General features: G+C 49.0%; 1 protein-coding gene and 1 long non-coding RNA gene across 4 annotated transcripts in view; one reads left to right on the top strand and one right to left on the bottom strand.

The window, feature by feature from the left end:
- The window catches only part of SBNO2 (strawberry notch homolog 2), a 116,824-nt gene that overhangs the window by 3,632 nt on the left and 95,545 nt on the right, over positions 1-17,647 (bottom strand). For all 3 annotated transcript variants that reach the window (XM_083421370.1, XM_083421369.1, XM_083421371.1), the window contains 9 exons: positions 16,774-16,845; positions 13,947-14,055; positions 12,714-12,788; positions 11,293-11,436; positions 8,859-8,953; positions 7,132-7,224; positions 4,791-4,922; positions 2,667-2,743; positions 1,136-1,326 (listed from right to left, as the gene is read on the bottom strand). In XM_083421370.1, coding sequence (XP_083277496.1) covers positions 1,136-1,326; positions 2,667-2,743; positions 4,791-4,922; positions 7,132-7,224; positions 8,859-8,953; positions 11,293-11,436; positions 12,714-12,788; positions 13,947-14,055; positions 16,774-16,845 — 988 coding nt within the window. The remainder of the gene's footprint in view (positions 1-1,135; positions 1,327-2,666; positions 2,744-4,790; positions 4,923-7,131; positions 7,225-8,858; positions 8,954-11,292; positions 11,437-12,713; positions 12,789-13,946; positions 14,056-16,773; positions 16,846-17,647) is intronic.
- LOC310668661 overlaps positions 1-17,647 on the top strand; it is a 120,240-nt gene that overhangs the window by 67,814 nt on the left and 34,779 nt on the right. The gene's annotated exons all lie outside the window — the stretch shown is intronic.

The raw sequence follows: 17,647 nt of genomic DNA, 5'->3' as shown, positions 1-17,647 counted from the left end.
ATTGTTTTTCTTTTGTCCCGGTGCATTGCACAATAGATGCTTTGCACTGGGCGTGAACGTCAATAAAAATAGGTTCGTGTTTTCATCGAACGTCCTCCTGTCAGTTGCCAAGGAGATACACTCTCTCTCTCACACAAAAAACCAAACTATGGTTTTCCCAGTAGTGATGTATGGAAGTGAGAGCTGGACCATCAAGAAGGCTGATCGCCAAAGAATGGATGCTTTTGAATTCTGGTGCTGGAGGAGACTCTTGAGAGTCCCATGGACTGAAAGAAGAACCAACCTCCCCATTCTGAAGGAAATCAGCCCTGAGTGCTCACTGGAAGGACAGATCCTGAAGCTGAGGCTCCAAGACTTTGGCCACCTCATGAGAAGAGAAGACTCCCTGGAAAAGACCCTGATGTTGGGAAAGATGGAGGGCACAAGGAGAAGGGGACGACAGAGGACGAGATGGTGGGACAGTGTTCTCGAAGCTACCAGCATGAGTTTGACCAAACTGCGGGAGGCAGTGGAAGACAGGAGTGCCTGGCGTGCTCTGGTCCAGGGGGTCATGAAGAGTCGGACACGACTAAACGACTCAACAACAACAACAACAACAACAACAACAACAACAAATGACTATCGGTCTTTGCAGAGCCGATATCCCTGGATCAAGTCCATTGGTTTCGCCAAATTAAACAAATTGTTTTCCCTGGGCTCCGAATGAACATGCAATTGCGCCTCGCTGCGTTATCGCTTTCCTTGCCGGGTCGTGCAAAATACAACTTTGAATAAATGGTTATATATATACAGTGGTGCCTCGCAAGACAAAATTAATTCGTTCTGCGAGTTTTTTCGTCTTGTGAACTTTTCGTCTTGTGAAGCACGGTTTCCCATAGGAAATGCATTGAAGGTTTTAAGAAAAAAGCAAGCCCATAGGGAAATTCGTCTTGTGAAGCAACTCAAAAAACAAAAAACTCTTCCGTCTTGCGAGGCATTCGTCTTGCAAGGTACCACTGTATATATATGGCAGGCTTGCTGGGCGACAGGGTTCGAGTTGATGGGACCGAAGGGGCTGCATTCACCCTCCCCCCCCCCCGGGCAAAGGTTGGGGAAACCGCTGAGCTAAACGCCCAAACCCCCACCGTCTCCTCACCGACTTGCTTCTTCTTTTCCTTGGTCTTGAGGCGGACGATTTGCAGGTAGCTGGTGTTTGTGATGTCGGCCATGACGCTGGCGATCCGGCTCCAGACTCTCAGGAGGGCCCCGCACAGCATATGGTAATGACGGAGCCGCGTCCCCTGATGGCATTCTTTCCCTTCCTGAACCACCTTGCAGTTCCGGTTCCTGGAGGGTTGGTTTTTTTAGGACAGGGGAAGAGGAAGAGAAGAGGGTCAGTCAGGCACAGTCAGGTTGTTTTCTGCTGCTCCAGAGAAGCGGACACGGAGCAATGGATCCAAACTACAAGAAAGAAGATTCCACCTAAACATTAGGAAGAACTTCCTGACAGTAAGAGCTGTTTGACAGTGGAATTTGCTGCCAAGGAGTGTGGTGGAGTCTCCTTCTTTGGAGGTCTTTAAGCAGAGGCTTGACAACCATATGTCAGGAGTGCTCTGATGGTGTTTCCTGCTTGGCAGGGGGTTGGACTCGATGGCCCTTGTGGTCTCTTCCAACTCTTCTATGATTCTATGAAACTGGGGAGCTCTAACCAGTGGCAAAGAGTGTCGGATTACGGCCTGGGAGAGAACATGCAGCGGAATTTGCCTGCAATTGTAATAAAGCAGCGTTTCCAAGCACCATTCAAAATGTTGGTGTGGACCTTTAGAGCCCTAAACGGCCCAGTATCCCTGAAGGAGCGTCTCCACCCCCATCGTCCAGCCTGGACACTGAGGTCCAGCTCCGAGGGCCTTCTGGCGGCTCCCTCCCTGCGAGAAGTGAGGTTACAGGGAACCAGGCACAGGGCCTTCTCAGTGGTGGTGCCCACCCTGTGGAACATCCTCCCATCAGAAGTCAAGGAAATAAACAACTGTCTGACTTTTAGAAGACATCTGAAGGCAGCCCTGTACAGGGAAGTTTTCAATGTCTGATGCTTGATTATGTTTTTATATATGCTGTAAGCCGCCCTGTCTAGGCATGTTTTTAACGTTTGATTCTGTTTTTAACACTATGTTGGGGGCCACCCAGAGTGGCTGGGGAAAGCCATCCTGATGGGCGGGATATCAATAATAAAATTATCATTATTATTATTTGATCACCTGCAGTTTCTGGAGATCAGAGACTTTACTTATGAAACAACGATTTATGGGATGAGTAAAGATGAAAGAGACGAAAGATCTCGTGTCTCATGATCAATAGGACTCTGCACCTGATGCCTTGATATTATTATTATTATTATTATTATTATTGGATTGTTCGTAAGGCGCCTCAGCTATAACCATGGTTTGTTTAGCATGATTAGGTGCAAACCAGGCCAAGATGGAGCTGGCAGCAAATCCACGCTCCGGACTTGCTAGAATCATAGACTTGGGAGGGACGCTGGCTCTAACCCCCTAAGCAAGTGGGGCAGGCAAGTGGGGCAGGCTCTAACCCCCTAAGCAAGTGGGGCAGGCAGGTGGGGGCTTGGCCGAGTTTTGTGAAGCTGTTCCCCATTTGATCCGAAGGGCAGTCCTCCCCCGCAAGGGACTTACCACACGGCGTGGTTGCAGTGCTCCAACGAAAAAGCGTAGCTGCTCTCCCAGTGCTCTTTGGCTTCTTCCGGCAACACCTGAGGGAAAAGCAAAGCGAGGGAGACCGTGAATCACAGAGCCATCGGAGGCACCCCAAAGTTCATCTAGTCCAGCCCCGTGCAATGCAGGGACCGCAGCTAGGGAAGTCCAAATTCTGTTCAAAAAAGCTGCCACGAAGAAGAGGCAAGGTCAGCCCAGCCACTGTTGAACAGCTCTCACCCTCGAAAAGGTCTTCCTAATGTTTCAGCTGGTTCTAAGTTGCTTTGGGCTGCCCTGGGCAAGATAAAGCAACTAACAAATTTAAATAATAATAATAATAATAATAATAAAGGCGGGAATTCCTTTCTTGTCATTTGAATCCACTGGTTCAGGCCCTGCGCTCTGGAGCAAAAGGGAAAAAACCTCGCTCCATCCTTTCAGATACAGCGGTACCTTGGCTCTCAAACTTAATCCGTTCCGGAAGTCCGCTCCAAAACCAAAGCGTTCCAAAACCAAAGCGTTCCAAAACCAAGGCGCGCTTTCCCATAGGAAGTAATGCAAAATGGATTAATCCGTTCCAGACTTTTGAAAGCCCCTAAAACAGCAACTGAATATGAATTTTACTCTCTAATGCAGGCTTCCTCAAACTCGGCCCTCCAGATGCTTTTGGCCTACAACTCCCATGATCCCTAGCTAGCAGGACCAGTGGTCAGGGATGATGGGAATTGTAGTCTCAAAAAACATCTGGAGGGCCAAGTTTGAGGACGCCTGATCTAGAAGAAGAAGAAGAAGAGCTTGGATTTGATATCCCGCCTTTCACTCCCTTTCAGGAGTCTCAAAGCAGCTCACATTCTCCTTTCCCTTCCTCCCCCACAACAAACACTCTGTGAGGTGAGTGGGGCTGAGAGACTTCAGAGAAGCGTGACTAGCCCAAGGTCAGCCAGCAGCTGCATGTGGAGGAGCGGAGACGCAAACCCGGTTCCCCAGATTACGAGTCCACCGCTCTTAACCACTACACCACACTGGCTCTAACGAGACTATCAATCCATAAACTGAAAGCAGTAAACAATGTACTGCAATCACACAAACAATCAGTTCAGTAGCTGAACTGGGTTCCACACAGTCACAAGAACCAAACAAAAAAGACACAAAACCACAAAACAAATAACCATCAAAACAGATGTGTGGCACTCAAATCAGAAGCGTAACACTCAAAACGGAGCGCGTTCGGCTTCCGAAGAAAGTTCGCAAACCAGAACACTTACTTCCGGGTTTGCAGTGTTTGGGTTACAGGTTGTTTGAGTACCAAGGCGTTTGAGAACCAAGGTACCACTGTATTTGAAAATGGCTATTCTATCTCCTCTCGGTCTCCTCTTTTCCAGGATAAACACACCCAGCTCCTTCAACCGTTCCTCATCAGGCTTGGCTTCCAGATCAACCTCTGTACACCCTCCAGCTTCTCGATATCCTTCTTAATTTGTGGTGCCCAGAACTGGACACAGTTGTGGTCCAGGTGTGGTCTGACCAAGGCAGAATAGAGTGGGACAATCCCTTGCCTGGGACACTAAACTTCTGTTGACGCAGCCTAGAATAAGGTAAAGGTAAAGGGACCCCTGACCATTAGGTCCAGTCGTGGCCGACTCTGAGGTTGCGGCGCTCATCTCGCTTTATTGGCCGAGGGAGCCGGCGTACAGCTTCCGGGTCATGTGGCCAGCAGGACTAAGCCGCTTCTGGCGAACCAGAGCAGCGCACGGAAACGCCGTTTACCTTCCCGCCAGAGTGGTGCCTATTTATCTACTTGCACTTTGACGTGCTTTCGAACTGCTAGGTTGGCAGGAGACGGGACCGAGCAACGGGAGCTCACCCCGTCAAGGGGATTCGAACCGCCAACCTTCTGATCGGCAAGTCCTAGGTTCTGTGGTTTAACCCACAGCGACACCCTTGCAGCCTAGAATAGCCTTGGCTATTGTTTTGCTGCTGCATCACGCAACTGACTCAAATTCAGCTTGCGGTGTGCTAAGACCACCGGGTCCTTTTCCCCCCACATCCTGCTCTCAAGCCAGATTTTCTCCCCCACCCAGAGGGGCACCCAGCTGCCAGACTCACCCGTCGGTACTTCTTGAGGAGACTTTCCAAGGTCTCCGGCTGGCTGTTCTTGCGGATGTTCGGCTTGTAGAGGGTGAAGTATCTTCCTTTGCTCTGTTCAGCCAGGACGCAGGTGTACTGCTGGCCTCTGATCTGCAAAAGGCAGCCGGGAAAGTTGGGGGGGGGTCAACTTTGGACAAGGAAGCACAGTTTCTTATACAGACACGCCCCGTATTTTGGCCTGATCCGGAGTCCCCCTCCAGGACACACACATGCCCATAATAAAGAAATCACTGCTGGGAGCGAGCGCCCGACTCGCTCTGCTTTCCTTCTCCCTCCTCAGTCCCTCTTTCCTTTTGCATCGTGGCTATCAGGTCGGAAGTCTGTGGGCTTACACTCTCTCTCTGTGTGTGTGTTTAATTAAATTTTCTGTTTGATATTTTGGAATACTCATTGAAACAACCTTAAAACATAAACAACTTCCCTTCTTCTCTTTCCAGGGTTCATTTTGCATGCCATAAATCCCTGCATATTTTACATAAAATAAACCATTCTGTATTCTATTATTACATCCATCAAAACTTATTTACCCTGTTGAATTTATCTTAATGCTGCCAGCGTTTACAGCTGTACACAATTCACCACCCATAAATTCAATAAACGTTTTCCAATCTTCTTCTTGTTCTCTTAGTCTATATGTTAGGTTCGCAAGCTGTGCATATTCTATCAATTTTAAGCTGCCATTCTTTGGTTGGGACCTCACTCATTTTCCCTTTCGGGACTAACAAAACAAGGGCTGCAGTAGAGGAATACATTAAAAGCTTCCCTAAACAGGGCTGCCTTCAGATGTCTTCTAAAAGTCTGCTAGTTGTTCTTCTCTTTGACATCTGGTGGGAGGGCGTTCTACAGGGAGGGCGCCACCACCGAGAAGGCCCTCTGCCTGGTTCCCTGTAGGGCTTTCAAGGTCAGCACTGACACTTTGAATTTTGCTCGGAAACATTCTGGGAGCCAATGTAGGTCTTTCAAGACCAGTGTTATGTTGTCCCGGCGGCCGCTCCCAGTCCCCAGTCTAGCTGCCGCATTCTGGATTAGCTGCAGTTTCCAGGTCACCTTCAAAGGCAGCCCCACGGAGAGCGCATTGCAGTAGTCCAAGCGGGAGATAACCAGAGCATGCAACACTCTGGCCAGACAGGCTGTGGGCAGGGAGGGTCTCATCCTGCGTACCAGATGGAGCTGGTAGACAGCTGCCTGGACACAGAATTGACCTGCGCCTCCATGGACAGCTGGGAGTCCAAAATGACCACCAGGCTGCGCACCTGGTCCTTCAGGTTTCACCCCTCCCATACCCAAGAATCTCTTGAGCAGTCTGCTGATTCTGCAGAGAGGAGGAGGCGTGTTCTGGTCTCTACATATTCTGCTCCAGCACCACATCAAAGAGTCAGTGAGAGAGTCGGTCAGTGAGAGAGAGAGTCGGTCAGTGAGTGACTCGGTCAGTGAGTGAGTGAGTCAGTCAGGGAGGAAAAGACTGAGTGTTATCTCTGTGTAGATAAGGTCGCTGCAGAAAGCAGCTGTAACACTCAGTGCAGTCCAGCACCTCCATTTGTATATAGTTTGTATAATACAGTAGCTGTTAGTGAATAAAAGAAGATATTCTTCAGCGCTGTCGTCCAAGTGATTTATGCTCTGCTGTACTCTGCTGTACAACGATTGTCTTCTTGGTGAAGTGATTTGCGGTGCTCACAGCTCTGAGTTGTGAGTCCACAGCACTTAGACCTGTTCCTGTGAGGAAGGTGGTCTCTGGAAGTGCTACCCAGCTCGCCTAGCCCAGTCGGGGCTGAAGTGGATGAGTCCAGTTGGTGGCACTGGCTCAAGGGCGATGCTGACATCGCCCCATTCAGGACCAGGGAGCGAAGGACCTAATGCGACCCTCCTCCAGCCTCTCTGCCTAGCTCCTGGCCCTCCTCACACCCCTCATTCGCCCTGTCGGGCATCCGGAGAGGAATCTCCCGCCTGGAAACATTTCCACGGACTCTAGAAAAGTCTCTCGCTCGCCTGAACAGAGGTGTGAGCGAGAGAGGGTGCTGAGAAGCTAGCCTGCTGCGCGGAGGGGAGACTGGAAACACTCCTGCTACATCTCCAACATCCTCGCCCTTAATAATAATAATAAATTTTATTTATATCCCGCCCTCCCCAGCCGAAGCCGGGCTCAGGGCGGCTAAGAACACTAAAATAGTGCAACATTACAAAATTAATTAAAATCAAAATTGATGGCAACCATAAACTAAAGCTTTGTAAAGATTGCCAAAGGAGGGAGTCAGGCTGCGCCCTGAAATAATAACAAATTGCCCTTAAGCAACCTCACCTTATAGGACAGGTAGAAGCCATCCTGAGGACCTGTGAGTTGCAGGGATTTCTCATAGGCCTCTTCCCACTTCAGGCCTCTGTCGACGCTGATCTAACGAGGGGAGGAAATTAAGAATTACAAGGGCACAAGGAGGGAGGGGTATTGCTGCCGGTGCAGGAGGCAAGAGTCCTTCGCCCGAGCTCCAGGCTCAGTTAATAATAATAATAATAATAATAATTTTTATTTATACCCCGCCCTCCCCAGCCAAGACCAGGCTCAGGGCGGCTAAAAACCAATAATAAAAATAAGTTGATTAAAATGCAATTTAAAAGATTAAGACACAATATTAAAACAATCAGGGAGCAATCTCATCACAGGAGGAGAAAGGAAAAGAAAAAGGGGGAGGGAATCAAACTGATTCTGAGCCAAAGTCCCGGTGGAACAACTCTGTCTTACAGGCCCTGCGGAAAGAAATCAGATCCCACAGGGCCCTGGTCTCAAGAGAGAGTTAAGTGGCTCAAAGGTAGCTCCGGTCCTGATTTATTAGAATTGCAGAGCGTGGGGGTCATCTAGGTCCACCCCGTGGAGGTCATCTAGGTCCATGGGGGTCATCTAGGTCCACCCCCTGCAACGCAGGATTTTTTTGAACTCGAACCCGCAACCTTGAGGATCAAAGAGCCTCCTGCTGTGCCGACGGAGCCGTCCTTATCTGTGCCGTGAGAAGGCAGGATATGAAGCCTCCAGGAAATAAATAAAAAAGGGCTTCCCACGGCCAGGGATGAGTCGCTGCGCTCACTGGGCCTTACTCTCCTGTGCAGATTCTGCTTTGGCTAATGAAGAGTTAACCCTCGGTGTGCTTTCCTGCTGCCACCAAGGCAGGCGTGACTTTTTGCAGAACCCCTTCCCTGTCCAGAGAGGACCGGGGGTGTTGTTGTTGTGACGATAAAATGAGAGAGGCGGGGGGGGGGCGGACAGAAGAGGCAGTTTACGAAGATGGGAATTTTCTGCCCTGCATTCTTTTCTTTTTTAAAAATATATTTTTAATTAGTTTTTTTAACATATCATTTTCAACAGTAATTAAACATACTTTCACATCTTACTCAAATTTTGGACTTCCATCAATCCTGTCTGAAAATTTTCCCATCTATGCATTTCTTATCCTCCCTATTACATTTCAAACTCATAACCAATATCTCTATCTTTTTATACTTTGTGACACTTTGTATATTTCTCCTTACAAAACCTCTTGTAATCCTACTAGCGTAATTTGTTGATTACAGTTGCTCTTCAAATAATTCATATACAGTGGTGCCCCGCAAGACGAATGCCTCGCAAGATGGAAAACCCGCTAGACGAAAGGATTTTCCGTTTTGGAGGTGCTTCGCAAAACGATTTTGCTATGGGCTTGCTTCGCAAGACGAAAATGCCTTGCGATTCCTGGGTTTTTTTTTCCCCTCCCCCCCTTTTTCCCAAGCCCCTAAGCCGCTTAACAGCTGATCTAAGCCGCTTATCAGCTGATCTAAGCCGCTAATAGCCTTTTAGCAGCTAATCCGCTAATTCCTTAAGCCTTTAATAGCCGCTAATAGCCGCTAAACCGCTAATAGCGCTAATCCGCTAATGGGCTTGCTTCGCAAGACGGAAAAAACCGCAAGACGAAGAGACTCGCAGAACGGATTCTTTTCGTCTTGCGAGGCACCACTGTACTTCTTCCAATCTTCTGTAAATCTCTGGTCCTGCATTCTTACCTTGTAGAAGACCACCTGCCCGTCCTGCGGGTGCCCTGGGGTCAGGAAAACTTCCTTACTCTCTTCGTAGATCTCGTCGATGCCGGGGGCCAGGTCTGGCGGGGAGAGAAAGAGGGGAAGATGTAGAAAGCTGGACAGAACCTGCTCCCCTGCCATGTCACACCACCAGGCGGAGAGTTTACCGTCTAACGCTGCCCGCCGCCCCTGACAGCAGCTGGAAATGGCAGTGTAGAAACTGAGAAAGACGCCCCTCCCCCACCCCTTGCACAAAGCACACTGCCCCTCTCATCATTACAGGCACAATCTACACAGATTTTTAAAGAAACACTGTAAAAATGCTTTTTCTTAAAAATGGTTTTGAAAAATATATTGCGTTTGCCATCAGCTCGCAAGCGCCATCTAGTGTCACGTTTGCATAATGCACTTAAAATATTCTATTTGCAACTGTATACAGTGGTACCTCGCAAGACGAATGCCTCGCAAGACGAAAAAGTTTTTCGTTTTCTGAGTTGCTTCGCAAGACGAATTTCCCTATGGGCTTGCTTCGCAAGACGAAAACTTCTTGCGCCTTTTTAAAAAAAACGCCAATGCATTCCTATGGGAAACCGTCAATGCACAGTGGTGCTTCACAAGACGAAAAAGTTCACAAGACGAAAAAACTCGCAGAACGAATTAATTTCGTCTTACGAGGCACCACTGTATCTACAATTCCTCCTCCTCACTCGTCCGGTTTTCTTATAACACTCAACGTTTCTCCATATTATTATGTGTTATTATATATGTTGTAAGCCGCCCAGAGTAGCTGGGGAAACGCAGCCAGATGGGTGGGGTATAAATATTATCATTATTATTATTATTAAGCCAACAAAAGACACGGGTAGATGACAGTCCCTGACCTCAGGGCTCAGGCTGGCTAGGAGAAGGCTGTGGAAATTTAATCCACAGCAGCAAGAGGTCACTGCATACTGCTAATTCTTACAAGCTTTCGGGAAGGAGTCAGAACCGCAATTGGGTCTCCGGTGTTGTTTGTGTGCAAGAAATCTTTCAAAGTCTCCCCTCTTGGCTGTCTTGGCTTCCTCTGCCCAATCATAGAACTCCAGGCAAGGCAAAGGTAAAGGACCCCTGGACTGTTAAGTCCAGTCAAAGGCAACTATGGGGTTGCGGCGCTTATCTCGCTTTCAGGCCGAGGGAGCCGGCGTTTGTCCACAGACAGCTTTCCGGGTCATGTGGCTGGCATGACTATACCGCTTCTGGCGCAACGGGACACTGTGACAGAAACCAGAACGCACGGAAATGCCGTTTACCTTCCCGCCGGAGCGGTACCTATTTATCTACTTGCACTGGCGTGCTTTTGAACTGCTAGGTTGGCAGGAGCTGGGACCAGAGCAATGGGAGCTCACTACGTCGCAGGGATTCGAACCGCCAACCTTCTGATCAGCAAGCCCCAGAGGCTCAGTGGTTTAGACCACAGCGCCAACTGTGTCCCTTTCACCTAGATACAGTGGTACCTCGGGTTTAGAACTTAATTTGTTCCAGAGGTCCGTTCTTAACCTGAAACTGTTCTTAACCTGAGGTACCACTTTAGCTAATGGGGCCTTCTGCTGCCGCTGTGCGATTTCTGTTCGCATCCTGAAGCAGAGTTCTTAACCTGAGGTACTAATAAAAATAATAATATCCTTTATTAGGCATAGTAAACCACACATTATCAAACACATTATCAAACAGATAATGTCAAACTGAGATACTATTTCTGGGTTAGAGGAGTCTGTAACCTGAAGCGTCTGTAACCAGAGGTACCACTGTATAGGACAGGGGTCTGCAACCTTTAAGACAGAAAGAGCCACTTGGACCCGTTTCCGAAGGGAAAAAAACTGGGAGCCGCAAAACTCGTCATTATAAAAATAACTTTTTCGTCACTTTTTTATTATTTCTTTGTTTGACCCCTCAGAATTACTCCTCCTCATAGAAATAAACGTTAAATTAACAAGTTACCTTTTTTTGTGTGTGTGTGTTCTTCACTCCCCTTCAAAACAGTGACCAGCGTACATGCCCCCTTTCAATGCAGTGACCAGCGTACATGCCCCTTACAATGTAGCGGGCGGGCGGGAAGGTGACGTCGGGACGGTGCGTGACTAACGCACGCACCGCCCCCATGTGACGTCACAGCCAGCACAGTGCCCGCCACAGTGGGGAGTGTCGGGGCGCACAATGCTCCCTCCTCCCCTCCCCGGAGTCGCGGCAAAGGTGTAAAAGAGCCACATGCGGCTCCGGAGCCGCGGGTTGCAGACCCCTGGTATAGGACATTCACCCAGTCCAGCAGAGCTTAACTGACAGAGGTAAAGGCTAAACTGGGGGCAGAGATCTGGGACCTCAGAAATCCCGTTATGGAGCCTAGGATTTTATTGGCAGGTGTCCTCAATTGGAGGATGCTTACCCAGAATTCCCATGTCGTATTTGCCGTCCTTCTTGTCCCTCTCGATCAGGTAGTCGAAAGTGTCGCTGAAGTACTGGAAAAGGAGGTTCTGCTTGTGGACTTCCAAACCCAGGATGCGGTTCAGGAACTTGCTGATGGAGCAATCTGTGGAAATAATAATAATAATAATAATAATAATAATAATAATAATAATAATAATATTTTATTTATACCCCGCCCTCCCCAGCCAAGACCGGGCTCAGGGCGGCTAACAACCAATCATAAAAACAAGTTGATTAAAATACAATTTAAAAGATTAAGATACAACATTAAAACAATTAGGGAGCAATCTCTTCATAGGAGGAGAAAGGAAAAAGAAAGAGGGGGAGGGAATCACACTGATTCTGAGCCAAAGGCCAGGTGGAACAACTCTGTCTTGCAGGCCCTGCGGAAAGAGATCAGATCCTGCAGGGCCCTGGTCTCATGAGGCAGAGCGTTCCCCCAAGCGGGAGCCAGAGTTGAGAAGGCCCTGGCTCTGATTGAGGCTAATCTAACTTCCTTAGGGCCCGGGACCACTAAGGTGTTGCTATGTATGGACCATAAGGTCCTCCGTGGGGCATATCGGTCCCGTAGGTACGAGGGTCCTAGGCCGTGAAGGGCTTTAAAGGTCAAAACCAGCACCTTAAATCTGACCCTGTACTCCACCGGGAGCCAGTGCAGCTTGAAAAGCACTGGGTGAATATGCTCCCATGGCAGAGACCCCGTGAGGAGCCTCGCTGCAGCATTCTGCACCCGCTGGAGTTTCTGGGTCAGCTTCAAGGGCAGCCCCGCGTACAGCGAATTACAGTAGTCAAGCCTGGAGATGACCGTCGCATGGATCACTGTGGCCAGGTTGGGGCGAGAAAGGTAAGGGAAACAAAAAGCCGTCTTTCTCTCTCACACACATACACACAACCCTTCGGAGATCTGGCTTGGTGGACCTGCCTCCCGCTTTGCAAAAAGCAGGCATCAATCAGGGAATTCTGGGGGCTGAGGCCAAGGAAAACACACGTCCGTACTGGGGTTCAATATACTTTCAGATGCAAGCACAAAGGGAAGATGACGGGACAAAAGGCTTCGTGTGTGGCGACAATAAACCCCAGGGGAAGGTTGTTTTTCTGGAGAAGAAGCGGATCCGAGACAGTGCGCTGCAACGCCTCAAAAGGAAACCTAGCATGTGAATGTAGAGGGCTTCACACATTTGCTCTGTCTTTCAGAATAAGTTCTGCTTGACCACAGCGCCACCTGGTGTTGCAATTTTATAATGCATCTAAAATGCTGTGGGTTTTTTTACTAGCGTAGCTGAGTCCCTAGAGTCGGAAGGGACCTCAAGTGTCATCTAGTCTTACCCCCTGCAAACGCAGAAACCGCAGCTGAGTAATCCCTCGCAGCCAGAAGCCTACCTTTTTCCACCGCCACGTAGCCGTACCGCATCTCTTTGCAGCCGATCCCGACCGAGAGGAGACTCAGCTTCATTTCTGGAGGGGAGTAAAGAGCAGTGTTAACCCTCTTACTGGCTTGCAAGCAAAAGGAAATAAATCTGAAGTCCCACATGCCCCAAATGCAGACCACTTGCTCGACTGAACCCTCAAAAAACTCACTGGTTCCAAGTCACAAAAATGAATAAGCCCAGTATCTTTTAAACACCTTGCAAAACCATATCGAAAAATCAGAACTCCTGTTAGAACAAACAAGATCCGTTTCAAATACTGAAATACTAAATAAGATGGATAACGATGTGTAATAGAAAAAGAAGTATGAAATTAGGTTAAAGGTGTGTGAAAGAAAGTAATAGAAGTGGAAAGAAATTGCAGTTGAGTAGATTGGAAGTCTAACACAAAGGTGGGGTGAGGGGTGGTGGATGGTGATGGGAAAAGGAATTATCTGTGGGATTGAGTGTAGGTATGTTTGAACACTTTTAAGGATTGTATGAAATGTATGTTTGTATGCTTAAAGGTAAAGGTACCCCTGCCCATACAGGCCAGTCTTGCCAGACTCTAGGGTTGTGTGCTCATCTCACTCTATAGGCCAGTGCTGTCCGCAGCCACTTCCAGGTCATGCGGCCAGCAGGACTAAGCCGCTTCTGGCGAACCAGAGCAGCGCACGGAAATGCCGTTTACCTTCCCGCCAGAGCGGTACCTATTTATCTACTTGCACTTTGACGTGCTTTCGAACTGCTAGGTTGGCAGGAGCAGGGACCGAGCAACGGGAGCTCACCCCACCATTAGGGGAATCGAACCACCGACCTTCTGATCGGCAAGTCCTAGGCTCTGTGGTTTAACCCACAGCGCCACCCGTGTCCCAGGAAGGATATTAATAAACAATATATCCTCTCCTGCCACCCTGAACATTCCCGCACTCCTCCTCCCGATCTTATCCCTCTGATCACTCATGATCGTCCCACCGCCAATCCCTGGGCTCTGAGCCTTCTTCCCTAGAGCTGGTTCCTCCCAGCGTTCCTATGCGTCCAGCCAGTCCACGACAGCTCCTATGTCCCAGGAAGAAGGGGTTTTGAAGAGGCAGAGGCAGACCATCCCTACTTGCGGCTCGCGCCCTTAAGCGCACCAGCTGAACTGTTTCCCTTGATGCCCCAACAAACACCGCCCAAGCTGCATTCTTGCCTCCAGCTTCCTTACCGTGGAAGAAAGCAGCGTCTTCCCTCGGGTACCCCTTTGGCACGGGGACTTTGTTCTCCGTCTGGTTGTTGATGGTGTGAAGGACCTTGACGAGGGCCCGGGACCCGTACTGGGGAGGAGGAGGAGGGCAGAAAGGATCAGGCCCTGTGCAGGTGTCCCACCCACCCCCCTTTGCCCCATCAAAATAAATAAATGAAATGCTCTGCAGAAGAAAAAGAAGAAGAAGAGGAGTTTGGATTTGATATCCCGCCTTTCACTCCCTTTAAGGAGTCTCAAAGCGGCTAACATTCTCCTTTCCCTTCCTCCTCCACAACAAACACTCTGTGAGGTGAGTGGGGCTGAGAGACTTCAGAGAAGTGTGACTGGCCCAAGGTCACCCAGCAGCTGCATGTGGAGGAGCGGGGAAGCGAACCCGGTTCACCAGATTGCAAGTCTACTGCTCTACAATCTCCTTTCCTTTCCTACCCCACAACAAACACTCTGTGAGGTGAGTGGGGCTCAGAGACTTCAGAGAAGTGTGACTGGGCCAAGGTCACCCAGCAGCTGCATGTGGAGGAGCGGAGACGCGAACCCAGTTCACCAGATTACAAGACTACCGCTCTCAACCACTACACCACACTGGCTCTCTTGATTTGCAGCCCAGCAAATCAAGATTCTGCCCCAAGGAAAACTGTAATTCCATTGTGCGCTATTAGATCGTTCATATGTAGTATTGCTCTATTTAGTACAGTGGTGCCTTGGTTCTCAAACGCCTTGGTACTCAAATAACTTGGAACCCAAACCTGGCAAACCCGGAAGTAAGTGTTCTGGTTTGCGAACTTTTTTCAGAAGCCGAACGTGCTCCGTTTTGAGTGCCACACATCCGTTTAGAATGTTGCGCTGAGATCTGCCTGTTTTGGCTATTCATTTTCCATTCTTTGCTTCTGTTTTTTGTTTTGCTTTTGTGATTGTGCGGACCCCAGTTCAGCTACTGATTTATTGATTGTGTGACGTGCAGTACATTGTTTATTGCTTTCATTTTATGGATCAATGGTCTTGTTAGATAGTAAATTTCATGTCAAATTGCTGTTTTAGGGGTTGGTTTTAAAAGGCTGGAACGGATTAATCCATTTTGCATCACTTTCTATGGGAAAGCGCGCCTTGGTTTTGGAACGCTTTGGTTTTGGAACGGACTTCCGGAAAGGATTAAGTTTGAGAACCAAGGTACCACTGTACTCATTTTAGTCAGCTGGTAAAAGCTGCTTCCTGGGGTGTGGCTGTTGTCGCCTGCCGATAACTTCTAGGAGGTTGGTTATTTTCTATTTCATTCATTTTTTTAAATTTGAAAAACAAACAAACCACAAAGCGGTTTAGGAAAAGATAAAACAATGAAATGTGGAAAAACCGCACAGCCGTGCTTTAAAACACACAGGAGCTAAAATGCTGAAACAGATTAAAGTTGGCTCAACTTTCGAGGCATCTGGGTTAGGTTAAGTGCCCGTTCCCCCCTGTAACGGTGTCATGTAAAATTCCCCCCTTAGTCTTTAAAGGAAGCCTCTGCCAACATGGTGACTCCCAGATGTAGAACCAAAAAAAGCACAGAATCGTAAAGTTGGACGGGACCCCCTGCAATCATCTAGCCCAACCCTCTGCAGTGCAGCTGATGGCAGCCATTGGCAAAAACATCTGAGAGAGCTTCTGGGTTGGCGAAGGCTGCTTTATGGTGGCACGAGAGATTCTCTTGGACCAGCGCCCCCCCCCTTCCACTTCCGGAGTTTTGGGCTGGGTTGCCATCAGTATGCCGATGACACCCAACTCTATCTGTTGATGGATGGCCACCCTGACTCGGCCCCAGAAACACTGACCAGATGTCTGGAAGCTGTGGCTGGATGGTTACGTGGGAGCCGGTTGAAGTTAAATCCTTCGAAGACAGAGGTCCTCTGTCTGGGACGGGGCGATATGGGATTGAGGGGGCAACTCCCAACTCTTGCGGGGGTGCAACTAGTGCCAGCATCGTCCGTTAAGAGTTTGGGTGTAATCTTCGATACCCCCCTCTCTATGGAGGCGCAGATTACAGCTATAACAAAGGCGGCATTTTTTCATCTCCGCCAAGCTAAGCAGTTGGCTCCTTATCTCTCTCGCCCTGACCTAGCCACTGTGATCCACGCGACGGTCACCTCCAGACTGGATTATTGTAACTCGCTCTACGTGGGACTGCCCTTGAGACTGACCCAGAAACTCCAGCGGGTGCAGAATGCCGCAGCGAGACTCCTTATGGGGTCGTCGCTGCGAGATCACATTCATCCGGTACTATACCAGCTGCACTGGCTCCCGGTGGAGTACAGTATCAGGTTTAAGGAGCTGGTTTTAACCTTTAAAGCCCTATACGGCCTAGGACCCTCATACCTACGGGACTGCCTCTCCTGGTATGCCCCACAGAGGAACCTACGGTCTGCAAATAAAAACATCCTGAAGGTCCCAGGCCTCAGAGAGGTTAGGCTGGCCTCAACTAGAGCCAGGGCTTTCTCGGCTGTGGCTCCAATCTGGTGGAACGCTCTGTCACAAGAGACTAGGGCCCTGCGGGACTTGACATCTTTCTGCAGGGCCTGTAAGACAGAGCTGTTTGGTCAGGACGCAGCCTGACCCCCTCCTCTGGCAATCTGCACAGGGTCTTGCTTGCTGGTTGCCATCAATTTGTTTTTGATTGATCTTATGGTGAAAAGTTTTTAGAATGTTGGATTGTTTTGATTGTTGTTAGCCGCCCTGAGCCCAGCTTTGGCTCGGAAGGGTGGGGTATAAATAAAATTTATTTATTTATTTATTATTTCTTTCTCGACTTGCCCCTCACCTTATTCTCAAAGTTGTATTTGCTGAGGTCTCTGGATTCAGTCGCTCTCCTGTCTCCGTGAGTTAAGGCACCCTATTGAGAAGGGAAGAGAGAGAGAAAAGGAAAGGAAGTATGTTGAATATGTTTGCAGTAGCCTAGCCTGGCAGTCCCACCTTCTCGCACGGACCTGGAGTGCTGCTGCTGCCAACCGCTGCCAGGTATGCCCACCAGGGTCCCCTGAAACCCTGGATCCGGCCCTTTACGTCTTCTCTGTTAATGTTCACGACGGTCTTAGAAGGTAGGCTCAGAATTATCCCCCAACACACACACACACCCAGCAGTGCAGAAAGGGGAAGAGACCAGGGCAACATGAGGTTGCTTCAGTGAATTTGTGACCGAGATAATAATAATAATTTATTATTTATACCCCGCCCACTTTGGGCGGCTTTCAACAAAATACTCAAATACAATAGTCTGTTAAACATTAAAAGTTTCCCTAAACAGGGCTGCCTTCAGATGTCTTCTAAAAGTTTGGTAGTTGTTGTTCTCTTTGACATCTGCTGGAAGGGCGTTCCACAGGGCGGGCGCCACCACCGAGAAGGCCCTCTGCCTGGTTCCCTGTAACCTCACTTCTCGCAGGGAGGGAACCGCCAGAAGGCCCTCGGAGATGGACCTCAGTGTCCGGGCAGAACAATGGGGGTGGAGATGCTCCTTCAGGGATACAGGACGGAGGCTGATTAGGGCTTTCAAGGTCAGCACCAACACTTTGAACTGTGCTCGGAAATGTCCTGGGAGCCAATGAAGATGTTGTAGGAACACAGGAAGTTGCCTTATACTGAGTCAGCCCACGTCGGTCAATCTAAGGCAGTACTGAGAGAGGACCTGAACTGCGATA

The sequence above is a fragment of the Podarcis tiliguerta genome (assembly GCF_965153285.1).
Source record: "Podarcis tiliguerta genome assembly, chromosome: 18".
Classification (NCBI taxonomy): Eukaryota; Metazoa; Chordata; class Lepidosauria; order Squamata; family Lacertidae; genus Podarcis; species Podarcis tiliguerta.
The sequence above is the reverse complement of the archived record's forward strand: the minus strand, read 5'-3'. Positions and strand labels throughout refer to the sequence as shown.